Raw genomic sequence first — 23,880 nt, 5'->3', positions numbered from 1 at the left:
CTTTCCCTAGCTTTACCGCAGCAAGCACATGCTTCTTCTTCCTTCTTATATCTCGCTTTATATGTGCGTGTTCTAAGGCATCCCGATCTTGCTTTGAAAAGTAATGAGCTTCCCTTTGAGTTATCATAAATTGTTTCTTTCCTGATTTTGTTTTTTCCTCTTAAGTAGTTACTCATGGCAGGTTTCTTTTCCATTGCCGCCACCCATGAAATTATTTCGGCCTCTCTGACTTTCCGCTTGACATTCTTTGTTGCTGTGTTACCCACTATACAGGCCGCATACTTGCTGGTAAGCTTCCTACATCTTTTCCTCCACTGTAAATCAATGTTTTTCCTGTACAGATACCTTAACACTCTCCCAGCCCATTTACTTTCTTCCATATTTCTCAGTCGTTCTTCATACTCAATTTCACTGCGAGCTTCCCTCACTTCAAAACTAGTCCAGCCCATATCACCCTGCACAGCTTCATTTGTAGTCTTCTAATGAGCGCCCAATGGGAGGCGACCAACTGACCTTTGGTTCACATCGAGTCCTGATTGTACCCCTGATTTAAAGCAAACAACCGCATTTTCAAAAGTAAGTCCTGGAACCATTACACCTTTCCACATACCTCGGAGCACCTCGTACCTATTGTATCCCCATGGCGCTCTGTGCTTCATTATGGCTGCATTTCTCTTCCCCTTCACTGTTATTGTTTTTTCCTGTGTTTCTATTGCCTTCGTTTATCCATATACCAAGGTATTTATATTCTGTTACCCAAAGTATTCCCTGGCCCTGTATCGCCACTGTCTGTTCACTGCTTTCATTGAATACCATAACACCTGATTTTCTAACACTAAATTTGGATATGCGGAGGCGAGCACCATCTGCTGGTGCTGTAAGGAACCCAGCAGCGCATGCGGCTTGTGCCTCTCAAGTGTTTGCCCACACTCTAAAAAAAATTTACACCCTTTGGGGCTTGTCCCACAACAATAGTCATCTGTCTTGCCCATATTTCCTTTCTTTAGTGCTGTGACTCCGATACTTCCAAGTCATGAACGGCTTGCGTGTTATTAGCATGACACAGCATTCTTGACAGGAAAGTAGTGAGCGCTGAGATTTCAAGGAAGGAAACACAAGCAAGGCAGACGACGATTATTGTTGTGGGACAAATATATACCCCAAAGAGTGCAATTGTTTTAGGGCCCCTCACCAGGTCTGGCCATTTTGAGCTGACAAGCGCAGAGCATACATGGTGCAATAATGATAGTGTCTGCAAAGTATTACACCGCTATGCACTGCGGAAAGATCTGAAATTTAAAACCGAAGGCTGTTTTTTCTTCTCCTCGCGGCCGCCGCACTCCAAGCCGGAGGATGATGTCGTCGCGTCGCTGCGCTTACGTACTCGAGTCCACAGTGTGACGTCGCTCATGGTGACACGTGACTTCGAGAATTATTCAAGGCACCATCTGTTATTCGTGTGATCTGTTGCTTGAATTGACGAATTGAAGTTTAGAGAAATAATAAAACGCACAGACAGAATGTCTGCATGTTTTTTGCTTTACTTCGCACTGAAGTAAGAGAGATGTACTTATGCTTCGTCTGCTTGTTCCCCATTCGTGCGGTCACGTGCGCAGGTACCAAAACTGTGCCATTTTCTACAGTGTTCTGGTGCGTGATCATGCTCTGCGATCCGCTTGTTCTGCCTCAGTATTCATGTAGCACTAAATTATACCGCTAGTCATGTGTCCTTGTGCACAGCGCGATAAATTGTGCACTGCGCGAAACGATAACAGCTCACGTGCAATGCCACCAGCGGAAATGCGCATAGCCGCAAAAAAAAAAGAAAAGAAATGAAGGAGAAAAAAAAGTGGAGGCGGGGCTCGTGACGTATGTGTCACACGATCCTCGAGGTCTGGCATGGGAGAACGCTGGGAAGGAATTTCGCTTGCGAAGGCTAGATGGGGCGAGTGGAGAGGGAGCCTTGCTGTGCAGTGGAGCCCGCCTGCTGAAATCATGGGTTCGTGGCACTGAAATATTTGTCTCGGCTATTAATAAGCCAACTTGAAACATTTTTGCGGCAGAGTGCTCCCTAGAGGACACATAACAATTTCCCCCGTATAACCAAAATTTGATATGGGGCCTGGTGAGGGGCCCTTTAAGAGTGCATGGAGACGACAGGCCCTTAGGGAGGTAGAGCTATACAGCTTTGTGTAAAGTGCACATGGCAGGGTAAGGACAAGCTAATCACAAGAGTTTTATTCTGGTAAGCTAAAACACCTGCTTTTCAGGTAGTGCTCAAATTCCTTAAAGGACAGAGCACAAATCTATCCCAGTGTCACGTTGGCCTAGTGTATGCACATTGTGGTTTTGTTATCCATATTTTCCAGCAACCTACATTTCTATGTTGATCACTACTACTTTACTAAAAAAGGACAATCTTTTTCTAATTTCACAGAGACATCAATCTGACGCTCCCACGCAAGACTTTAAGGAATGGAACATTGGATGCTTATGTGTTGCTGTTGGAGCGCAAAAAAAGGGAGTCTGTGAAGTCACTAGAACAAGTGATGAGTGCCTCAACTGTCAGCATAAGTAGCAACCCTCTTACTCGCTACTTGGTTCCGACTGAAGAGGAGATCCAGCTCATCAAATCCTTCAAGTCTAATACACCACCAGTAAGTGTCAGCGCTACATTATGGCTTGAATAAATTCCCATGGTTATACATATTTGTTCATAAGGTTTTAATACTTAAAATGTCAGTAGGTTAACATGATCAAGAGCGCTATGGGGGGGGGGGGGGGGGGGCAGGGGCAGATGAGAGTGCACGTCTCCTCTAACCCGGTGGTGGCTATGCATGGCTGTCCATACTGCTGAATGCATACACGGCCTGTGCGCCCTATTATGAGGTAATCTGCAGTGAGTGCAAAAACGCTCATGTACTACTAGATTTAGGTGCACGTTAATGAACCTGAGGTGGTCAAAATTTTTATCCACAGTCCCCCACTGTCCCTCATAATCAGATCGTGGTTTTGGCATAGAAAGTCCCACCATTTCTTTTTTTTTTAATGTTTTCAACCAAAATAGTCTAAAGCAATTTTGCTTCACTGTATAGTCTTCTTCCTCGGGAGCTATTGGAGCCAGGGCAATAAAACGTGTCTGTAATATAGATGTATACTTTTTGTGTCTGTGTTGCAGAATTCTCCCTAGAAGTGCCGTGCCCTAGTATACCCAACCAGGTGCAGATGCACACCCTTGCCTTGTCTTGAGTAAAGCCAAAGCTGTGATTTTGTATCAGTATCTGCCGCTCAATTCAAGGCGACTTTTATTATCACAGTTCGTGGCCTGCCTATCCCATTAAAATAATGTGGGTGGAGTGTTGCTCTGACCATTGATGAAGTGGAAAAAGGAATATCATTTGAAAAGGCATCGCTATAAAATCGTTGCCCAAGTTGCACTTTTTGCACGCTCTCTGCCTCTGCCGAGGTGATTTACAGACATGAAACATCCTTATACTGGTTGTGCATACATAGCAGTTGCTTAAACTAAAATTGTATGGCAGGTTTATAGGTGTGAAAAATCTTATGTGTTGGTGTTGCTTGCGTCTTGGCATGTTTTCCGACATGACGGAGCTGCTCAAAAAGCCCGCATGTTATATTTTTAATGGTGCTGAAAGTCAAGGACTGTGAACTCTGATACAGAGGACTTCAATGTTGGTTACAAAGTGTCTTCAAGTGATTTCAAACATAAAGGGCTATACCAGGTGAACAAGCTTCCCTTCGGGGTCTCATCGGCATGAGCAATTTTCCAACGAGCCATTGAGGAAATACTAGCGAACACAACAGAAATGGAAGCATTCAAAATGGCATTGTTGTTACCAGAAAAGACGAACAAGAGCGCTTGCGAAATCTGGACGCAGCAATGAAAGTTAGCGGTCTGCATCTTGGAAGGGAAGGGCGCTGGTTCTTGAAAGACTAATCAGATGCCCTGAATTGCCTGCATGGAGCACAATATTTTTCGTTCATAGACTTTCGCTCTGGCTACTGCCGAATTGCCGTAAATGACATGGACCGCCTTCATTTGGGGCCCTGAGCAAGCTGGTGCTTTTGCCGAGCTGATTGGGCTGCTTACTTCCCCTCCCATTCTCGCTCACTTTGATGCGTCAACTCCAACAGAAGTCTGCACCGACGCCACTGGCCACGGTATTGGAGCTCTCTTGGCCCAGAAACAACAAGGGCGAGAATGTGTTATTGCCTACGCCAGCCGCCTTCTTTCCCCTGCTGAGCGCAAGTATTCTATCACCGAACGCGAGTGTCTGGCTCTCGTTTGGGCAGTGAATAAATTCCGCCCTATTTGTACAGCCGGCAATTTACAGTCATCACTGATCACCACGCTCTATGTTGGCTTTTGTCCCTGAAAGATCCTTCAGTGCGCCTTGGCCGCTGAGCTCTCTGTGCCTTCAAGAATACAACTATTCATTTGTATACAAGACCGGCCAGTTACATCAACATGCGGACTGCTTGTCGCGCCATCCTGTCGACCCACCTGACGTTTCTATGACCGGGCATACCTGTCATCATTCTCTCTCTGGCTGCTTTTTGCAATATCGGAGCGGAACAACATAGGGACACCTCCTTACAGGACCTTATTCAATGGCTGACTTCAACAACGCCCAATCCTTCGCTTCGCATATTTGAACTTCACGATAGCATATTGTACCGCTCTAACATGTGCCCGGACGGCCCTGACCGACTCTTCGTTGTGCTAGAGCAACTGCGTCAGACTGTTCTCACCCAGCTTCATGATGTACCGACTGCCGGTCACCTTGGCATGTCACGAACTTATGAGCGCATTTGTGGGCACTTCTTTTGGCCTGGTCTATACCGTGACGTCTGCCGTTATATCGCTGCATGTGACATTTGTCAACGATGCAAAAAGCCGACTACACTCCCTGCTGGTTGCCTTCAACCACTTGACATACCATCCGAACCATTCTTCCGTGTAGGTGTTGACCTTTTAGGCCCTTTTCCTACGTCTACTTCAGGAAACAAGTGGATTACTGTAGCAACAGACTACGCCACCCAATATGCAATCTACACAGGCTCTTCCGACAAGCTGTGCAACCGATGTCGCCAGCTTCCTCCTAGAGAACGTCATCCTTCACCACGGTGCCCCTCGACAGCTCCTCACTGAACAAGGCCACTACCTTCTTTCTAAAGTCAATGACATTCTGCACTTGCGCGTGATTAAACACAAACTTGCTACTGCTTACCATCCACAAATGAATGGTCTAACCGAGCGTCTAAACTGAACCCTTACTGACATGCTGTTCATGTATGTCTCTGCTGACCATCGCAACTGGGACGTTGCATTGCCGTTCGTTACTTTCCCCTATAATTCGTCTCGTCATGATATCGCAGGCTTCTCTCCATTCTTTCTCTTGTTTGGCCGTGACCCTGTGCTACCTTTCGGCACCGTTCTATCTGCTAGTCTGAATATCACATCTGAGTACGCCCGTGAAGCCATATTCAAAGCACAAGAAGCGCGCAATACTGCCATACGTCGACTTGTGGAGTCGCAGGACAATCAGTGGTGCTTATATGACACCCGCCATCGTGATGTCCATTACACACCGGGCGCCGTGGTTCTCCTTTGGTCACCATGGCGACGCGTTGGCCTCTCGGAGAAGTTACTTTCATGCTACTCTGGCCCTTACTGTGTCTTGCGTCAAGTAACTCACATCACGTACGAAATCGCCCCTCTTGAGCCAACCATGGCTCAGCATAGCTCTGACGTGGTCCACGTCGCGCGTCTCGAGTCGTATCACTCGACTGCCTCCTAACCAGCACCGAGTCAGTGCTTCAGCCGCCAGAGGTCATGTGACACGCTGACGAAGAAGATGTTTTAAGCTTGGTCCGAAGAAGACGACACTCTGGACTGTCTACCATCTTGTCAGCTGCTACGATTATTGTAAATATCCCGTAAATATACTGACTTCTTTTAACCCCGTAACATTTTGATACCACGGCATCAAGGGAAAAACACCCATTACATTTGCGTCCAGGATTCTAACAAAAAGTGAGTCAATCTATTCTCAAATTGATAAGGAAACATCAAGCCTAGTCTAAGGTGTAAAGAAATTTCGGCAGTACCTATGTGGACAGAAATTTACCTTGTTGTCAGACCACAAGCCTCTTAAATCAGTATTTAATTCATCCAAGAACATACCAACCGCAGCAGCTGCATGAATACAGAGGTGCGCGATAATCTTGTCAGGATACTGCTTTGAGAAAGCATGTCCCAAGCAACAAGAACATAGCAAATACGCTGTCCAAACTACCCACAATCAAGAAAGGCAAAACAGAAAATGAAACTGTTAATGAAATTGCATGCATGCACATATTCAAATTTGGAATTCTACCTCTGATCCACAAACAATTTAGCTCAGAAACGAGAAAGAACAAGACCTTGTCATAGGTGTTACGGTTAACTGTGGAAGGATGGCCTGAGCATGTTGACTCACAGGACCTCAAACCATACTTCAGATGAAGAGCAGAGCTCACTGTCGAGGTCGATTGTGTATTGTAGGCAATGACAGTGAGCATTCCTGAAGAATACAGAGATATCAAGGGCACACTAAAATGGCCAAAATGAAAGGACTAGCCAGATATTACATATAGTGGCCAAAACTAGATCGAGACGTCACAAGAATCGGTTAAAGGGGCCCTGAACCACTTTTTATCGAAGTCGAGAAATGCATTTGAAGTTAAAGTAAACTATTTCAGAAATACTTCAGCGCAAAAAGTACTTCATGCGTTCATCAGAAGCAGAGTTATTGGCAATGAAACACCCCCTTCGCAGTGCTTCCACTCTTCCTTCAATGACTTGCACTGCGAAGGCTATGGCAGAGTGGAGCGTGCCCACAACACTCCGCCTACTGAATGTCAACGTGGAGTGCAGTTCAAATTTGGTTTTGAATGTTGACATAGACACGCCACTACTTCCGATTTTAAAATTTGTCTTTAAATAACAAGGCTAAAATAAAATTAGTTTTGAGCTTATTTTTTAATGGTTGTCCATAACATGCAATACATGTAGGGTCCATCCTTATTGGGTTTTGTATTTTTTTAAATTCCCTATAGTAAAAAATGCTATTTTGAGAGAGTAAATCTTGGAGAAATTTCGTTTTATTCTTGTCTGGTAGAAAATGAGGGGTTTTGTTGTTCGGCCGTGCAGTGTTTGGAATTTTTCTTGTAACTTTTACAAATGATTAATGCAAGCAGTAGTCTTCCTTTGTACATACCCAGAACATGTCATGGCAAATAGAGCCACTCGCAAATCATGTGACGAACTCATCTCTACAAATCCTCGTTGCCAGGCATTACTAAGACATTTAAAAGAAACCCCATTAACAAAAACAAAAAATAGAGACAAGTCTGGCAATCCCTTCTTCATTCTGTTCTCTGATTTTGTTAACAAAGGAAAAAAGCAGTGTATGTGTGCATGATTCACAGAAGGTGTGGTGCTTTCCATTATATTAACAAGGCCGTATAATTGTTGACGTACGTTGTCATGTGCATTGGAAGTATTCAGCTGTCCATCCTAGACCTGTCGGGCCTTCAGTTCTTCTCTTTTGTTGTCCTGTTTTACTGGTTCGCATTATACATTCTTGCAGCAAAATTAATGGAATACCAACGAGGCGAATCAGCCACCGTTTCTTGAACGCAATGTATATGGGTAAACATTCTCTCAATGTCACAGCTACCATTCGCAATGTAGAGAAGCGTCAGAACTGTGTTAATTAGTTTCTCAGTGCATTGCCGCCATTTACATCTATGCACCTCTAGGAAATTTGATGCAATGCTCCATTCTTGTATCCTTGTAAATGCGGCTATTGAAAAACCAAGAAGATTTTGTCGGCAGGCACTGAACTTAGAACCTTATATGTGCTGGTATATGTGTGCGCTGCATTTAGTTTGAAATTCCAGCTGTTTTGCGGCATGCAGTGGTGCAATACAGTACCTTGCAGATGCGATCGCCAGTGTTCATTGTATACACTGCGCTTGTCTGTTTAAAATGGCCAAGCCTGGTGAGGGGCCCTTTAAAGGGCTAAGTCTAAATAAAAAGCCATGATTTGGTGAAGTCATCTAAAACATCCATGTGCTCTGTGAATTAGGGCAATTGAAGCATGGCTATTAGAGTTTTTGCTTCCACACCAGCAGAAACTTATCAGTTGAGCTAAATGTTAATGATTCTCAAAACTTCAAAATATTGTGATATGGGAACCTGTGTTTGTTATTTACTGAATTCTTATTCTGCAGTCACTTTTCATGCTTCTGGTTTGTGAAGGCACATAGCTCATTAATATTAAGCTTCTTCTTCTCAGCCATATTATTTTTGCCGAACATTATTATTGCATATTATGTGACCAGTAATCTATACATACATACATACATACATACATACATACATACATACATACATACATACAAACATACAAACATACATACATACAAGGTGTCCCAACTATTGTGCACCAAGATTTAAAAATATGCAAATGCCATGTAGCTGGACAGAACCAAGGTAATGTTGTTTGTCGTCGCTTGGAGAGACTCAGATGAGTTTTTGCATCCCACCTAATTACATAATTAGTCTTAATTAATGAACTTCTCCAATATTATTATTGGATGAAAAGTGTCAATGAGAAAATTGTGGAGCAACAAACTCCCGATACAGCTTTCTGTTGTTAATACGTGCTACATAAGTGTTTTTCTGAGCGTGAAAGAACCCCGCGAATACACGCAAGGTGCCTTGAGTGGCCAGTCGCACGGCAGTTTTGCGTATACGAGGGTCATTTGTTAAGTATGGTAAAAATACAAGCGATGGCGCTACAATTCTGTTTTCTTCTAGGTGATGTGCGAGAAACGCCCTTCATATGATGGCAGAACTTGTTTATGCTAGTACCGACAGTTAGTAAGCTTCTGACAGCCATTGGCACTGAGCTGTGTAGTGATTCCCACCAGAATGGAAAAAGGGGAATTTCGAGCAGTGATCAAACATTTTTATTTAAACACTGGGCGGCTGCCCAAATTAAAGCCAAGTTGAGCAAATTTCATGGAGACTGAACCATCACTGAAGGCCATTTACTACTCGATACATGAATTCAAACATGGCCGAACTTCGACGCAAGATAAAACCTGTCCTGGGCATCCAGTGGAGGTCACCACGCCATAAATGGCATCGAAAATTCATGGAATTGTCATGGAAGATGGCCGAGTGAAGGTACAGGAGATAGCTGAAATTGTAGGCATCTCGGCAAAGAGAGTTCACAATATTCTTCATGAGAAATTGCAGATGAAGAAGGGTTGTGCACATTGTGTGCCACGACTGCTGACCATTGACCAAAAGCGCATGAGACAGACATCTTGAAGCAGTGTTTATCGATGCTTGATCGCAATCCGTAGAACATTTGGCGTCGATTTGTGACAGTTGACGAGACGTGGATACATCATTGCACTCCAGAGTCTAAAAAGCAGTGAAAGCAATGGACTGGGCCTGATGAAGTTGCTCCAAAAAAGGCAAAGACTGTTTGTTCAGATGGAAAGCTGATGGCGACTGTCTTTTGGGATTCACAAGGAATAATCTTTGTAGACTACTTACACAATAGCAAAACGATAACAGGACTATATTATGCAACACTCCTAGATCAACTGAAAGAAGGATTGCGCACTAAAGACCTGGGTTAGCATGGAAAAAACTCCTCTTTCACGAAGACAATGATCTGCCTCACAGATCGCTCGTTGCAATGGCCAAATTGCACAAGTTAGGCTTCGAGGTTCTGCCTCATCCACCCTATTCTCCGGATTTGTCCCCATGTGACTTTTTTCTCTTTCCAAACCTGAAGAATTGACTGGGTGGAAAGAAATTTTCTTCACATGAAGAGGTTACCTAAGTGGTAAATGACTACTTCAAGGGCCTCGAGCCATCCTTTGTTTCTCAGGGGATAAAAAAAAATTGTATCACCGCTGGAAGAAGTGTGTGAAGCTGGAAGGGAACTACGTTGAATAATAAAATATTGTTTTCTGCAAACATGGTATCTTTAGTTGCTTTTTACCACACTTATCAAACGAATGTCGTATTTGTGGGCTTTTTCACGCTCGGAAAAACACTTTTATATAGTATGTATTGAGCAACAGAATGCTGTAGAGAGAGTTTTTCATGTTGCTGTACAATTTTCTCATTGACACTTTTAATCTAATTATATTTGAGCAGTTGATCAATAATTAGACAAATATGTAATTAGGCAGAATGCAAAAAATAATCTGAATATATCCAAGCAATGGCAAGCAATATTACCTTTGTACTGTCAAGCTACGTGGCATTTGCATATTTTTAAACCTTGGTGCATGATAGTTGGGACACACACTGTTATATAGGTCACTCTGTTCTAAAGGTCGTGCACTGCACAGCTCACAATAGAACCGAGACAGAATTATTCCTTCATTACTTACCCTGCTGTTCTTGGTATTTTGGAAAATTTACAAGGGAATTCATGCATGCTGTTTCTTTGTGACATGCACGCACACGCGTACACAGTCGAATGTCTTTATAATGAAGTGCTTGGGGGCTTCGGAGTCATTCGTTATACAGGTCACTTCGTTCTAAAGGTTGTGCACTGCACAGCTCACAATAGAACCAAGACAGAATTATTCCTTCATTACTTGCCCTGCTGTACTTGGTATTTTGGAAAACTTACAAGGGAATCCATGCATGCTGTTTCTTTTTGATCTGTAACCCTTTATCAGCTATGCAGAATCTGGAAAATGCAGTATGCCTTAGCATTTTGGTATTTCTTTACTCCTCAGACACCGCCTTCTGCTGAAGCACTCGAAAGTAAACCAGTTACCCACTGGAACCCACGGGTTGAAGTGAACATACTGAGTGACCCATTCCCCATCAAAGCCAACCAGATTCCTGGTGAGATAGCCCACTTGCTTCAGTAAGTCTTATTTATTTTGTCATAGCCAACCAATCAAATATAGTGAATTAGCTTTAGCCTATGCATTTTACAAAGATGAGCTAAGCTGACTGATTCCTTGGTGTTCTTACATCTCATTGTGGCACTTGGGATTTGATTTGGGGAACACTAATGGAGGGCTACATATTAATTTTGACAAACTGAGATTTCTTAAAGGGCACCGCAATATTGGTACCTGAGTGTTTGTGCATTCAGCCTCTGGGATAACATGGCTGCTACAGCTAGAAATTGAACCAATAACCTTGTGCTTAGTAGCAGAATGCCATAGCTGACAACCCACTGTTACGAGCACGGGGAATGATACTGAGTTTATGTAAGCATAACAAACATGGCTTGTAAGAACATGTATAAATGCAATGTTGAGTGCATTTATTGGCAGCATGCACATTAAAAACACTTTTATGCTTGACAGTGTTAGAGATCGAGTTGCTAGTTCGTAATACTTGTCTTACTCCATTTGTGTCCATGGGTTCCGTGCACTAAAAAAAAGAAAGTTGGTTAATTTTTATGCATTTCTTGAGAAATGTGACCTGCTTGAGTGGCTTTGGTGTCAGAATGATCAGAATGATTACCATGGGTGTTCCCGCCTGCTGTCTACTATCAAAGTTATTCACTATCATGCCAGAAGTTATATGTAAGAAAGTTGAAAGCTAGCCAAAAGTATTCAACCGAGTTCATAATTCAACTGCTCTAATCAAAGTCAAGAAGCATAAATACTTTGGTGTAACGTTATCGCTCAACTTGAGGTGGGATTCTCACATTCAACATATTACATTATCTGCATTTGAGATAAGCCTTTCTGACCACAGAAAAAGTATCTCTTCGTACAAGTTTGTATCTGGTGGTGTTAAAGAGTAACAACACCAGATACAAAGTTTCTAGCCTACAACACATTTACCAGACCCATTCAGGAATAAGCAAATGTTGCTTGGGTTTTCTTTGTTAGAAAGCTAACTAAGAAACTTGAAGAAGTTGAAATAAAAGTGCTTAGGGTTATTTTTAACAAGTACAGCCCAACAGACTGCCCTACAGAATTGCTAAGGAAGGCTGGAATACTCACAAAAAAAAAATTTAGTACAGGACAATCCAATAAAGTTCCTGTCACTGTCAAGCTGCCATGCCTAAAAGTCATGTACGCATTAACTATAAAACAATTAAAGATAGACGCTTCTCGTTGTGTTATGAAATCAAGGCTCATGCACCAAATATACGCCCATAGTCTTATTTTTTACCCATTCCACATATATGCTTTTCAATACTCAGGTTTTCCTTTGGTGATAAGAGAATGGAGTAGCCCGACTTCGTGCATTAACAATAACACACTTTTAAGCCACTTCATTTGTAATTTCATTAGTGAGTGTGTGTATGTGTGTGTGTGGGCTTTTTTTTCCCCCCATCTTTTCTCCTACTGACGGCACACCTTTAAAGTTGTTCCTCCTTTTGTTAGCAGCAAACTACTTGTTTGAGCCGAAAATTGGGCACCCTTGCCTTTTAATGTCTCCTCAACTCGGTGTATTTGTTCTTAAGTATGTTACAGCTTTGGTTATTATGTCACTTCTGGTATTAATTGGAAATCCTTTTGTTCATGCCGAGTTAAAAGCTACATTTCTTATATTATACAGTGCCATTATTGACTTTCAATACATTATTTCACTTCTTTTGACTTTTTGACATCCTTTCTGTTATAATCCCTATTTCGATTGACAGGTTGTAGAAATAAATAAATAAATAAATAAATAGTAAGCAAGTACTCACTTTTATGACACTGAAGTCAATAGGTGAAAGGCTATCATACTGTTAAATGTGCTGATGATTTCATACAACCATCTGAACGTGATAGCTAGCCATTTATTTCTTGCAATGGAGTGCACTTATAATGATCCGAGTTAAACAAATGCTCATTTAGTATTACAAACAAAGATAGCATGACCATCATAGTTTTAATGTGGTGTATGGCAGCGCGTCTCTGATAGAATGAACATGTTGCGGCTCTGAGCTCCTTTAGAGTGAACATAGGTAGTACCACTCAACTGTGTAAGATGGCTGCTAACATCCCGCTAACATCATCACTCAACTGCTAACATACCACTATGTGTGGTGCTGTTCACAGCTGTGGAAATGATAAAGGTGGCTTCTATAGAGGTTACCGCATATTACATCCAAAACTGTTTCTGGAAGACCGAATTGCTGTGTAGGGCAGGAGAGTGGAAGTGTGGAGTACAGAAGTAATGAGAACTCAGCTGCAAATTTATGGCAGCACATTGTTAAACTTCACTGAACAGTGAGAAAAAGAACGAACGAAGTCGGAAGGAACTATGCACAGCACTGACTTGAAGAAACAATTTTTATTTTGGCATAGCGCACAAAATATATACATAGGAGTATTATCACCACCAGCCATCCATCATGAGCAAACAAGAAAATAAGCCATTTATACAGACGTCGATAATGCTCTCGTGTAAACATTTCGTGCACTTTGCCAAGATAAAGATTGTTGAAGGTCATTGCTGTATGTCGTCCCCTGTACTTGTTCATCCTGTCTTTTTTGCGCTGTTCACTGAAGTATGCCTTACCACAAAGCTCAAGTTTCTAGCATTGTTGAAACACAGTCCTCTGCTGCTGTCGTCGGTTGGAATCTTAGTCAATGAGGAATACGAAGCCGACGTCATGGAGTCATGCAGGGGTGATGGCATCATTCGTAAGGTGCAAGGCTCTGTCACCAATGAATCAGATGACGAAAGTCAGCAGACTGAGAAACTACTACCACCACCTGTAAATGCCACAATCAAGTACATCAAATTTCTGAATCAGCTTGTCTGTAGCAATGTTCTCAGCGATGAGATCTATTCTGCTTTGAAGAATCTGGAAACCACAATTATTAGGTCGGATTGAAGAAGCAGAGCAAGCTGACTGGTTACATTGGAAAACAGTGCATAAATGTTTTTTACCATTTCGTTGACTTACTTTTACATGTCCACTTATGAATGCTCAGCCATAACGAATGCATACTTCGTGACTATTGTGTTTGTTATAAATGGGCTCGACAGTAGTATGCCAGAAGGTTGTCAGGATGTAAATGCAATCAATGAATAGTAAGGCAACTTCGTGACTTGTTAGCCTTTGATTATCCAGGACAGAATCTGATTGTTTAGGTTGTGAAAACGTCTTCTTTGCAGACTGAACTCTCGACGAGAATATGTGCCTATAGTCCACTTGACTGATGTCACAGCAAGGGAGAAAGATTTCATAGTAAGTTAGTTCTGTTAAGTCACTACATTGTTTTATTTTTTTTTCTGCACTTCTTTTGGGGGGGGGGGGGGGAGAATAATTTTCCCATAATGTAAAGCAACAAGCATTGCAACCCAACTTTGTTGCATTTCGGATGTGTAATTTGTAGTAAATTATCGCTGCCACATTCTAATATGGAAAGTGTAGTATATAAGGTTAGCGAACATAGCATAAGATGTGCATGTTTATATGAATCAATCTTCTGAACACTTATGGAAGTTCAAAGATGCTTTGTTGCACATCTTGCTGATGTAGTTACTTCTCTGTTTTCCTCTTGCTGTGCCATTCCTATAGACATTGCAAATGCACTTATTCAGGCCTATTGGAGTGGCACATTTCCCACAATTAAGCAATTGTGCACAAGCATATTTCTTTCTTTCTTATGGGGACAAAATGCAAAAATGCCGATGTTCCGTGCATTGGGGGCGCATTAAAGATCCCCTGGGGGTCAAAGTTAATCTGGAGTCCCCCACTATGGCGTGCCTCATTATCAAATTGTGGTTTTGGCACCTAAAACCCCAGAATTCATTAATTCATTGATTTCTTGTTCATTACTCAGCTTGCTAACATGCTTCACAGTTGCTAGTGGCAGGCTAGTGCAAAGCCTGCCATTAGCAACTCTCATATTCAGTGACACCGTGGAGAAGACGAAGTTCGTAAAGGACTGAAATGAAAAAAAAGTAAGGCAAGTAGCGGGGTTGCAGAGTCCCTTTAATGATGTAATTTGTTCAAATTATTAAGATTCTTCTTTTTTTATTTCACTGTGATGGTGCTTTATTTACATTGAGTTGAGTGGTGCATGGCAAAAGATTTACCTTAGTGCTACTACACACATTAGCACATGAAAGCTGCTTACTGTGAAATTGCATGCCGCAGTCCACATTGATTGCTGCTTATCAATAGGGTGAGTTTTCTTCCTTTCTTTTTTGCACGGTTAAGCTATTAACACATGAAGTTTTGCATTTTTACTAGGGGTGGGCTGATATCCGAAGTCTAGAATATGAATAAAATAATACGCACTAACAATTCATGTTCAAAATGGAACTGTTTGGTAGTTTTGAATAATTGAACCAAATACTTCGCAAAAATCAACTATTATAAAGTTGGGTTACTGCTCACTGTCCGCTAAACATAGTATTGCAAATTATACCCACAGTGCTTGCTTAGTGGCTGTGGTGTTACACTGCTAAGCACGAGGTCATGGGGTCAAATCCCAGGTGCTGTGGCAGAATTTCGATGGGGTGAAATGCAAAAACGCCCATGTACCATGCATTGGGTGCATGTTAAAGAACCTCAGGTTGTCAAAATTAATCTGGAGTCCTCCACTATGGCATGCCTCATAATCAGATCATGGTTGTGGCACGTAAAAACCTGAGAAATTATTATTATTATTATTATTATTATTATTATTATTATTATTGAAACAATAATTAATGCAGAAACAAAGTGAGTTATGCAAGCTTTGTTTTCTGTTTTGCAACATAAACCTGCATGACAACATAAGATTATTGCTTGTCAGTCATTTAGTGTTTTTCAGTGTAGTACTTTAGCGGTTTTATCTTTTACACTACAACCAGTGGTGTTTTCCTTGCAACGAGCCATTTTAAATGTGTCTAAAGCATGCAAGCCCTTCAGGAGATTTTTTTTTTTTTTTTTGGCAACTATTTTTTTAGCGTTTTCTAGAAAGCTAGCCGTACAGCAGCCATTCATCTTTGAAACCTCGTTTGCAAGCACGCTCTAAACATGGTGAGAGGCTATTCATGCAGCTTTTTTTTTTAGTGATATTGTGTTCAAGACATCCTAATTGTCCCCAATAGCTGTGTTTTTTGGCTAGTCAGTACAAGCATGGTAGTTAATTATACCAAAATAAATATTCCAGCTGTATATGTAAGCATATGCATTTGACTATTCAATATTTGATATTTACTTTTCATATTTGATTCATATTCGAAAAAGTTGATATTTGCCCACCTCTAACTTATAAATATGTTTGAGATCAGCATATGCAAGTTTTTTCTTTAGTACCAGTACTTATTGAATGCTTATTAGGGCAAAATTTTCATGCTGTTGCAGCTGGTAAAAAAGACAAATCCTGAAGTACCATTGAAGGTAGTAGTTAGCCCAGTGTCCATTGGTCGACTTCGGCTCATGATCACCGTTAGTGAAGCTCTCAAGTCCATGCATGCTTTTGGTGAGTGTGTTTTGTTTTGTTTATTGCTTAAATATTTCTATAAGGTATTCTGCTTACTAATAAGCATTGTGTAACATGCAACAGTATTATTTCACACCACTATGCATGCTAGTTTCTGTACAATAAAAGAGTACAAGCATTGAATAGTATGAGTAGAAATTATGCAGTGTGTTATATTCACTGCAGTTACCAAGCACTGCAGTAGCAGAGAAAAGACGTTTTGTTCTTGCGATAGGATTAATCATGCCATAACAAATGGACTGTCACTGTTGCGCAGAACATCTATACAATGTTCTGTGACTGCTTCTGACTTTACCTTTTGATAGCGCTTCTGAAAGGCTACAAGCATTGCCTACGTGCATGCCATCTGGTCATCAGTGTGAACAATTCCTGCTGTTTTCATCGTCACATCAAATTTATTCTGACTAAATATGACAATGAAAATGACACTGAAAAAAAAGCTAACAGACACAATCATTTCTGTACTTCCCTCATTTTCCACCGATTTCATCCAGCATGCTCACCGGTTAGGTACAATCTCCCCTGCCAAACCCTGTCCCATTAGTGCTAAGTTTTCCAACTCTAAAGCTAAAGAAAGGGTGTTATCACTGCGTGAACAATTCAGAACAAATGGCATATCCATCAGTCAAGAATTTTCACCTTGAACCCGCATAGTTGAAAGAAACTAATGGAATTCGCTTGTAGCCAACCACAATAGTCTTCATTCAAACTGCGTTACAACAAAATGGTTATTAACAAAAAAATGCTTCATATATAGGTACTCCTGTCTTCGATAAGGTAGAAGAAATCGAGCTACGCGGAGAGCCTGCTGCTGCTGCACCTAACCCCGACACTTCAGGCTAGGAAAGCGCAAGGGGTGATGGGCACTCAAGCTGTTATCATGTGGCCATCCTCTTTACCAATGCAAGAAGCGTATTAAGCAAATATAACTCCTTATCATCTGCAATAGATACATCTTCTGCTCATGTCATCGCACTGACTGTGACGTGGCTTCATGGTAACGTTAATGACTTGGAAATCTTCCAAAATGCATACCGTTTTTCAATTTATCATTGTGATAGAGATGTGCGCCAAGGTGGCAGCATCCTCCTCGCTATCTCTAAAGATTTTCTATCATCATGCATTGTCGTCAACACTAACCTAGAAATCACCTGGGTGTCTTCAATAATTGGCCACCAAAAAATAGTCATTGGCATTTCTTATCGTCTGCCCACATACAATAATATCTTTGTCCTGGAACTTCATGATAGTATTAATGATATTGTCTCACGTTTTCCTTTATCCCCCATATTCTTATTCGGTGGCTAACTTTCCTAACATAATGTGGAACACAGAACCAGCTCTTATGTTACCATTTTCCTCTCAAGCTCATGATATCTTAGAACTATGCTCTATTTTCTTTATCGCAGCTAACCACTCAAGCTACTAGAATCACACCTGTGTCAGCCAACGCCCTTGATCTAACCCTTACAACTAGACCTGACCTTGTTTCTAGTATTTTCTTCTCTCCTTTTTTATTAATGTGCAAGTTCCGAAAACCAGCAAAATACGCAAAACAGTTTGCAACTATGATAGAGCTAACTTCGAGGCAGTGAACAATGAGTTAGCTGATTTCACTAACACATTTCTGACTAACTTTGATGAGCGTCCTATTTAATATAATGGGGACATGTTTTCAACTAAAACAAACCAATTAATTGAAAAATACATCCATGTTCGTATTATCACATCTAATCCTCGAACACCATGGTATGACACCCATATCAAATGGCTTTCTAATAGAAAAAAAAAAAACGTCTATATCGCTTGACCAAATTATCATCCTTAAATTCGCGCTGGACAGCCTACAAATCTGCATCTGATACTTACATCACAGCATTAAAGCAAGCTGAAGATAATTTTATGTCGAATACCTTACCCTCATTTCTGACGTCTAATGCTAGAAAATTTTGACGTATGAATAATCCCAGTCTTGATGACTATATTGCTTTGGTAGACACAGCTGGCGACTCTATTTCACTTAACGAATGTGCTACTATTCTAAATGACACCTTTTCAAGAAATTTCTCTGTGGTTACAAATGCTAATCTTCCAGGCGTTTTTCATTGCAGTTACCCATTCATGCCTCCGATTATTGTTGACACAGCCGGAATTACGGAACTCATCAACAACTTAGAGCACCATTCGTCCCCTGGTTACGATTCTATTGATTGCAAATTTCTGAAAAATACTTGTGTTTACTGTTCAATCATACTAACAAAAATATTGTGGCCTGCATATCTAGCGATCGGTGACATGTTGAATTGCAACATTGTGTCCTTCTGCAAAGCAGTGTACGAGTGGCGGGGCTGCAGCGCGTCGAACTGTCGGTATCCGATCAGCAGCAGTATCTACGTTCTCGTGGCCTTCGCTTCATGCCAGAGGATTACAACCACAATAGACAGATTTAGCGTGCCCGGTATTTGGGTAAATTCAAGCGCGAGCGGACTGGGCATTTTATCAAATGAGCGAAAGGGAAAACATGAATGGTCTGCATGGTGCAGCCACCTGGTGGCACAGAGCTCAACCAGACCAACACAGAGGTAATATAGCAGTAACCAAGTGTATTCTACTTTGCTACTTGTGTAAATTTTTGGCAGGACTGTAATCATGAACACAGTGTCTTTTTAAATACTTAAAATGTTTGACACTTGGTTACAGCAATAGTAGCTCTGTGTTTGGCTGGCTAAGCTCTGTGCCAACAGGTGGCTACACTGTACAGGCTGCTCAGGCCACTCATATTTATGCTAAGGCATCTTAATCACAGCATAGTAGTATGGAGGGGCTGGCTTCAAGACAACCAGAAGCAGACGTCATGATGTCACATCATGAGGCAGAGCCAGTGAAGGTGGAGCTTAGCCTCGATCACTAGGCAAATGAGTTGAGGAGAAAAAGCATGGTTAGGAAGGAGGGTAACTTGTAATCATCCATAGCTCTCTTAATATGAGACACTTCACTTTAATTGTGGCACTAATTTTTTACTGTAGCTGTACCCTATGTGTCTACAAAATTTGTCCAAACCATTTCAGGGACCCTTTAATACTTAGTGTATTGTTGCAACTTGTGTTTCATTATCTGCAGTTCCAAGTTTTGCCAAGTTGTGTACCATGCATATTTTCACACACACAGTCAAGCTTGTGTGCAGTGAACGTCAGTTATAGTATTATGCTGTATGTTTATTTGTGGTGGATTCGAGTTACTTCTGAAGCGTACGACAATCTCTTGTTATGCTGCTTATGGCAGGTCTGACAACCAAAGACACAGATGAAGTGAAAAGCATCTTTTTTGACACCAACTTTTATGTTCTGCTCATGACACTCCTGGTGTCTGGCTTTCATGTGAGTATCTTTCGGTACAGTGTTTGTCATGTGTTGCTAGGTAGACTTAAGGAACTTTTTTGGCACCTATTCCAATTGCGGGATTCTATCAAGACAGATAAAGAGTCATAGGGCCATTTAGATCCTGCTTTGTGAAAAATGTATGTTTGGACATCAAAACTGTTAAATCTGTGTGAAAGAAAAATGACACAGTAACCATCATCAAGTAGAGTTATTCTGGAGGTAGCAGAATGCAACCCCAACCACCTACATAACTGATGTAAAATTGAGAGATGGTAGTATGCAATGTCCTCAAGCCCTGTAGTATAAGATTTTGTTATTGTTATTGCCCTAATGTTGAGTAGCATGGAAGCTAGAGGCCTAGGAGTAAGTCTTTTTACTGCCATTTCACTGCCATTTTTTGCATTGGTTTCACTGCCTAGCAAGGCATGTGTCACTGGCTGATCTTACTTTTCTGCTTTGCTTTGTGGTAATTTTCACATTGTTGCCACTGTAACACTGTTGTCTCATTTTTGTTGCAGTTGCTGTTTGATTTCTTGGCCTTCAAAAATGACGTCAATTTTTGGCGTGGGCGGAAGACCTTTGAAGGCCTTTCTGTGAAGGCTGTGCTATGGCGGGGTTTTAGTCAGGTTATCGTTTTCTTCTATCTTCTTGATGAAGACACTAGCCGCATTGTACTTGTCACAAGTGCCGTTGGAGCAGTCATTGAGGTTAGTGCCGCATGCATTTTGAAACCTAAGTTTATGCCGTAGTTTAAAGCAGTGTTCACTTCAAGTGATAGAGTCCGAGGGGGCTGCCCCTCTTTGCAGTGAAATGTATAGGTAGATAAAAGCATCTACATCTAATGAAGATATCTCATTAAGGTCTTTTAGGCTTTCTCAAGTTTACATTTGGAAAGCTCATTTGAAAACATTATGGGTGTTCAAATAGTAAAATTTCGTAGTCGCATATGAGTATTGCAGTAAAGCGACCTATGAATATTGAATTAAATATCAAATATTTTTTTTCATTTCCAAAGAAAATTCTATATAAAGTTTCTGTGGAGTCCGCTTTATTAAAAATGAAGTTTATCTACAATATTTCATAAATGCATGTAATGCTATTCAGAACTTGACGTCTGGTAAGTTCAGAGGCTTGTAAATGACAAGCATCTCCTTTAAATAATCTGTTGCACCACGAAAATGATAGTAATTAAAAAAAGGGAGCAGTATATCATGGGATGCATGTAGAATGTTGTATATTTGTTGAAGAAAAGTGAGATAGTACGGCACTGCATTTGTTTTAAAGGGATGCAAGTGGGGTAGTACTGGTCAAATAATAAATTGCTTTGCCTAAATAGAGGCGAGAAATTCATATACTGGGTGCCTAAAAGCAAGGCTTTCTTATTGAATTGCTGGAAATTATGGAACAGAAGTTGTCTGACCTCTGCATTTGATCAGCAATTGGTGCCTCTCCAGCTATCCTGCAATGGAATCAATCAGAACTGTTCTCACTTGCATCGCTCTACCCTTTCTTTCTGAACATCTATAAGTATTACAAACATGTAATAAATTGTTGTATCACTGAGTTTTCTTCTCCTTGGTGACTACATTCTCATATAGGAATTATTGCAACAATCTGTCTCATTAAGAATCATAGTATCATCCTCAAATTATCTTCATGGTGTTCCTTATACACAGTTTACATTACACAAGAGGGCATAAGCTTGTATTTCTTAGTGCAATCATTAGTCATCTTGTTAAACTCGTTTAGGATAAGTGCCTAGTCAATTTGTAGTGCTACAGGCAAGGTATGGACAGCATGCATTGATGTGACATTGTTTGAGTGTGTATCAAGAAATTTTTACATACTCTTAGTAATGCAGTTTGTGTTCATTGTGCTTTCATTACGAGCTGTCACAGCACTTTGACTCATGTAAACATTCCAAAGGTTACCCAGTTTTTTCTCTCATTTTTGTTACAGGTCTGGAAAGTGACCAAGGCTTTTAAGATGACAGTGCAGTGGACGAGCTGGAGACCTCAAATTGAGGTTTGTTTTTGACATCTCTTATGTGGCTAATTGCATGAGATATCAACACGAGTCCGAAACTTAGTATTTTAGATTCCATTGAATATATTGTATTTTATGCACATATCACTCGGTGTCACGAAAGTAAACTTGATTTCTTTGGCAAATAGATAATTAAGAGGAGAAAAATACTCAAGTTCTTCAATGTGCAGGTGCCATTTTCATGCATCGGGCATTCTCACAAATTCAGAACATAAAATACAGGACATTACGACTACAAAGAATGCATTCCTTTTTTTTTTTTTTTTTTTTTGTTTTGTCTAAAAGCCTAGTTCGAGACTTCTGTGCAAAACGGAACAGTCTTTGAAATATTTCTTAATTTGCAACTGTTTTCAAAAGTTGCTACATTTATGAATTTTTATCTCCTAAACCAATGCATATAGCCTTATGAAACTTAATGAGCTGTGAGAACTTATCCTATTGAACAGTTATGCTGAATATTGTTGTATCACAAATCAACATTTTTACAACTTTCCTAAAATTTCCAGTTTTGACGAAAATGAACACTATTTAAAAATCAAAGTAAAAAAAAATAACCGTCAATTTTTCTCAAAATCTCGTAAACTATTTACAGACACTGGAAAAAGTACATTAAAAGACATGTGGCATTATTTTGTTTGGAATGACCATATAGATAATAGAAATGAGAGCTTTGCCAGGATGCAGCAAGGTGCTAAGAAAAAAAGACATTGAGACAAAAAAAAAAAAAAAACATGCATATGCCTCTGGCTTGCCTAAAGTTGACCATGATTGCAACACAAAGGCAGTTTTGACCTTATGATTAATACTTAAGTATGAAAGTGTGTTTAATACAATCCTTATTTGCTTGCATACGAATAAATATACCATCAATAGAACAACCTCTGATTGGCTCATTTTATTTAACAGAAAATATGCATAGCTTGAGCATAGATAATTTGTTATTTCTGTTAATATTCGTTTATATTTCCTTGTTTGCTGGGGACTTTAATGGGGAACTTCCTGGGCATGTACACAAGTAACAGAAAATTTACGTTCGGTAAAATATCTAGAAATGTTGTACTGGCCATGGCTCAGTCAGAAAAGTTGCTATATAACCTAAAATGTGGTGTTGGTGGTGGTCATGGTGGTGGTTAGGGCAGGGTTAGCTGGCACACAGTGCCAGTGATTGCTCAACCCTATTGCCTATTTAAAAAGAAAGAAGGAAGCTATTCGATTACTACACAGCGAAAAATTCACAGTCCCTAAGAATGATCACCACTTGTCGGAAAGTTCACATTTCCTTATAGAAGCTAGAAAGAGGCACGACACTTCCGCTCTCAGAAACTTGGGTTCTTTGGGAAACACCACCTGTTCCACGCAGTTGTGAAGAAATTCTCTACTTTGCAAAGTCTCAAGTAGAGCATTTCTTTTTTTTCATTGAAGTATTGGCAGGACCAGATGAACTGTTCTGTGTCACCAATTCCGTCAGTCAATGCAGAGCGGAGAAGCTTGTCCAACCTTAATTCAAGGCCCATGCTGAGGTGTTCGCAAAGCTGGTTCTTACTCTATGAAACAGTGTATACCTTCTGCATGGTGGATTTCTTGAACCATGCATGGGTTGTGAGGTGACATTCAACTCGAGAAATGCATTATATTTACGTAAGGGGTGATTCAGTGGCACTCTTAATTTCAGCACTTTTGACTCTTTAGATGCGAGAGCATCTGCTGTGGTCATTGCCTGTATATCCAACATATGATGGTACATACTGAAACTTCACACTAAAACGGCTATTGCTGAGCTCCTTAACCAACATTGATGACTGTCAGCTGAACTTGCTAGTAGACAATGCACGAGATAGTTGTTGGAGCATCGCTGATGAATCCAAAAGGATGATAGCTTGCTGAGGAGAACACATCCTTAGTTTAGGAAGCGCTGCAGTAATGGCGGTATTTTCCG

At 40.8% G+C, this 23,880-nt stretch overlaps 1 protein-coding gene across 1 annotated transcript in view; it reads left to right on the top strand.

Annotated features, from left to right (window-relative positions):
• The window catches only part of LOC126544846 (lipid scramblase CLPTM1L), an 80,987-nt gene that overhangs the window by 13,071 nt on the left and 44,036 nt on the right, over positions 1–23,880 (top strand). Inside the window, exons 4-10 of the mRNA XM_050192359.3 lie at positions 2,438–2,657; positions 10,846–10,979; positions 14,195–14,267; positions 16,380–16,497; positions 19,801–19,895; positions 20,417–20,605; positions 21,858–21,923. Coding sequence (XP_050048316.1) covers positions 2,438–2,657; positions 10,846–10,979; positions 14,195–14,267; positions 16,380–16,497; positions 19,801–19,895; positions 20,417–20,605; positions 21,858–21,923 — 895 coding nt within the window. The remainder of the gene's footprint in view (positions 1–2,437; positions 2,658–10,845; positions 10,980–14,194; positions 14,268–16,379; positions 16,498–19,800; positions 19,896–20,416; positions 20,606–21,857; positions 21,924–23,880) is intronic.

Source organism: Dermacentor andersoni, chromosome 1 (assembly GCF_023375885.2).
Source record: "Dermacentor andersoni chromosome 1, qqDerAnde1_hic_scaffold, whole genome shotgun sequence".
Classification (NCBI taxonomy): Eukaryota; Metazoa; Arthropoda; class Arachnida; order Ixodida; family Ixodidae; genus Dermacentor; species Dermacentor andersoni.
This window is presented reverse-complemented; position numbering and strand designations above follow the sequence as displayed.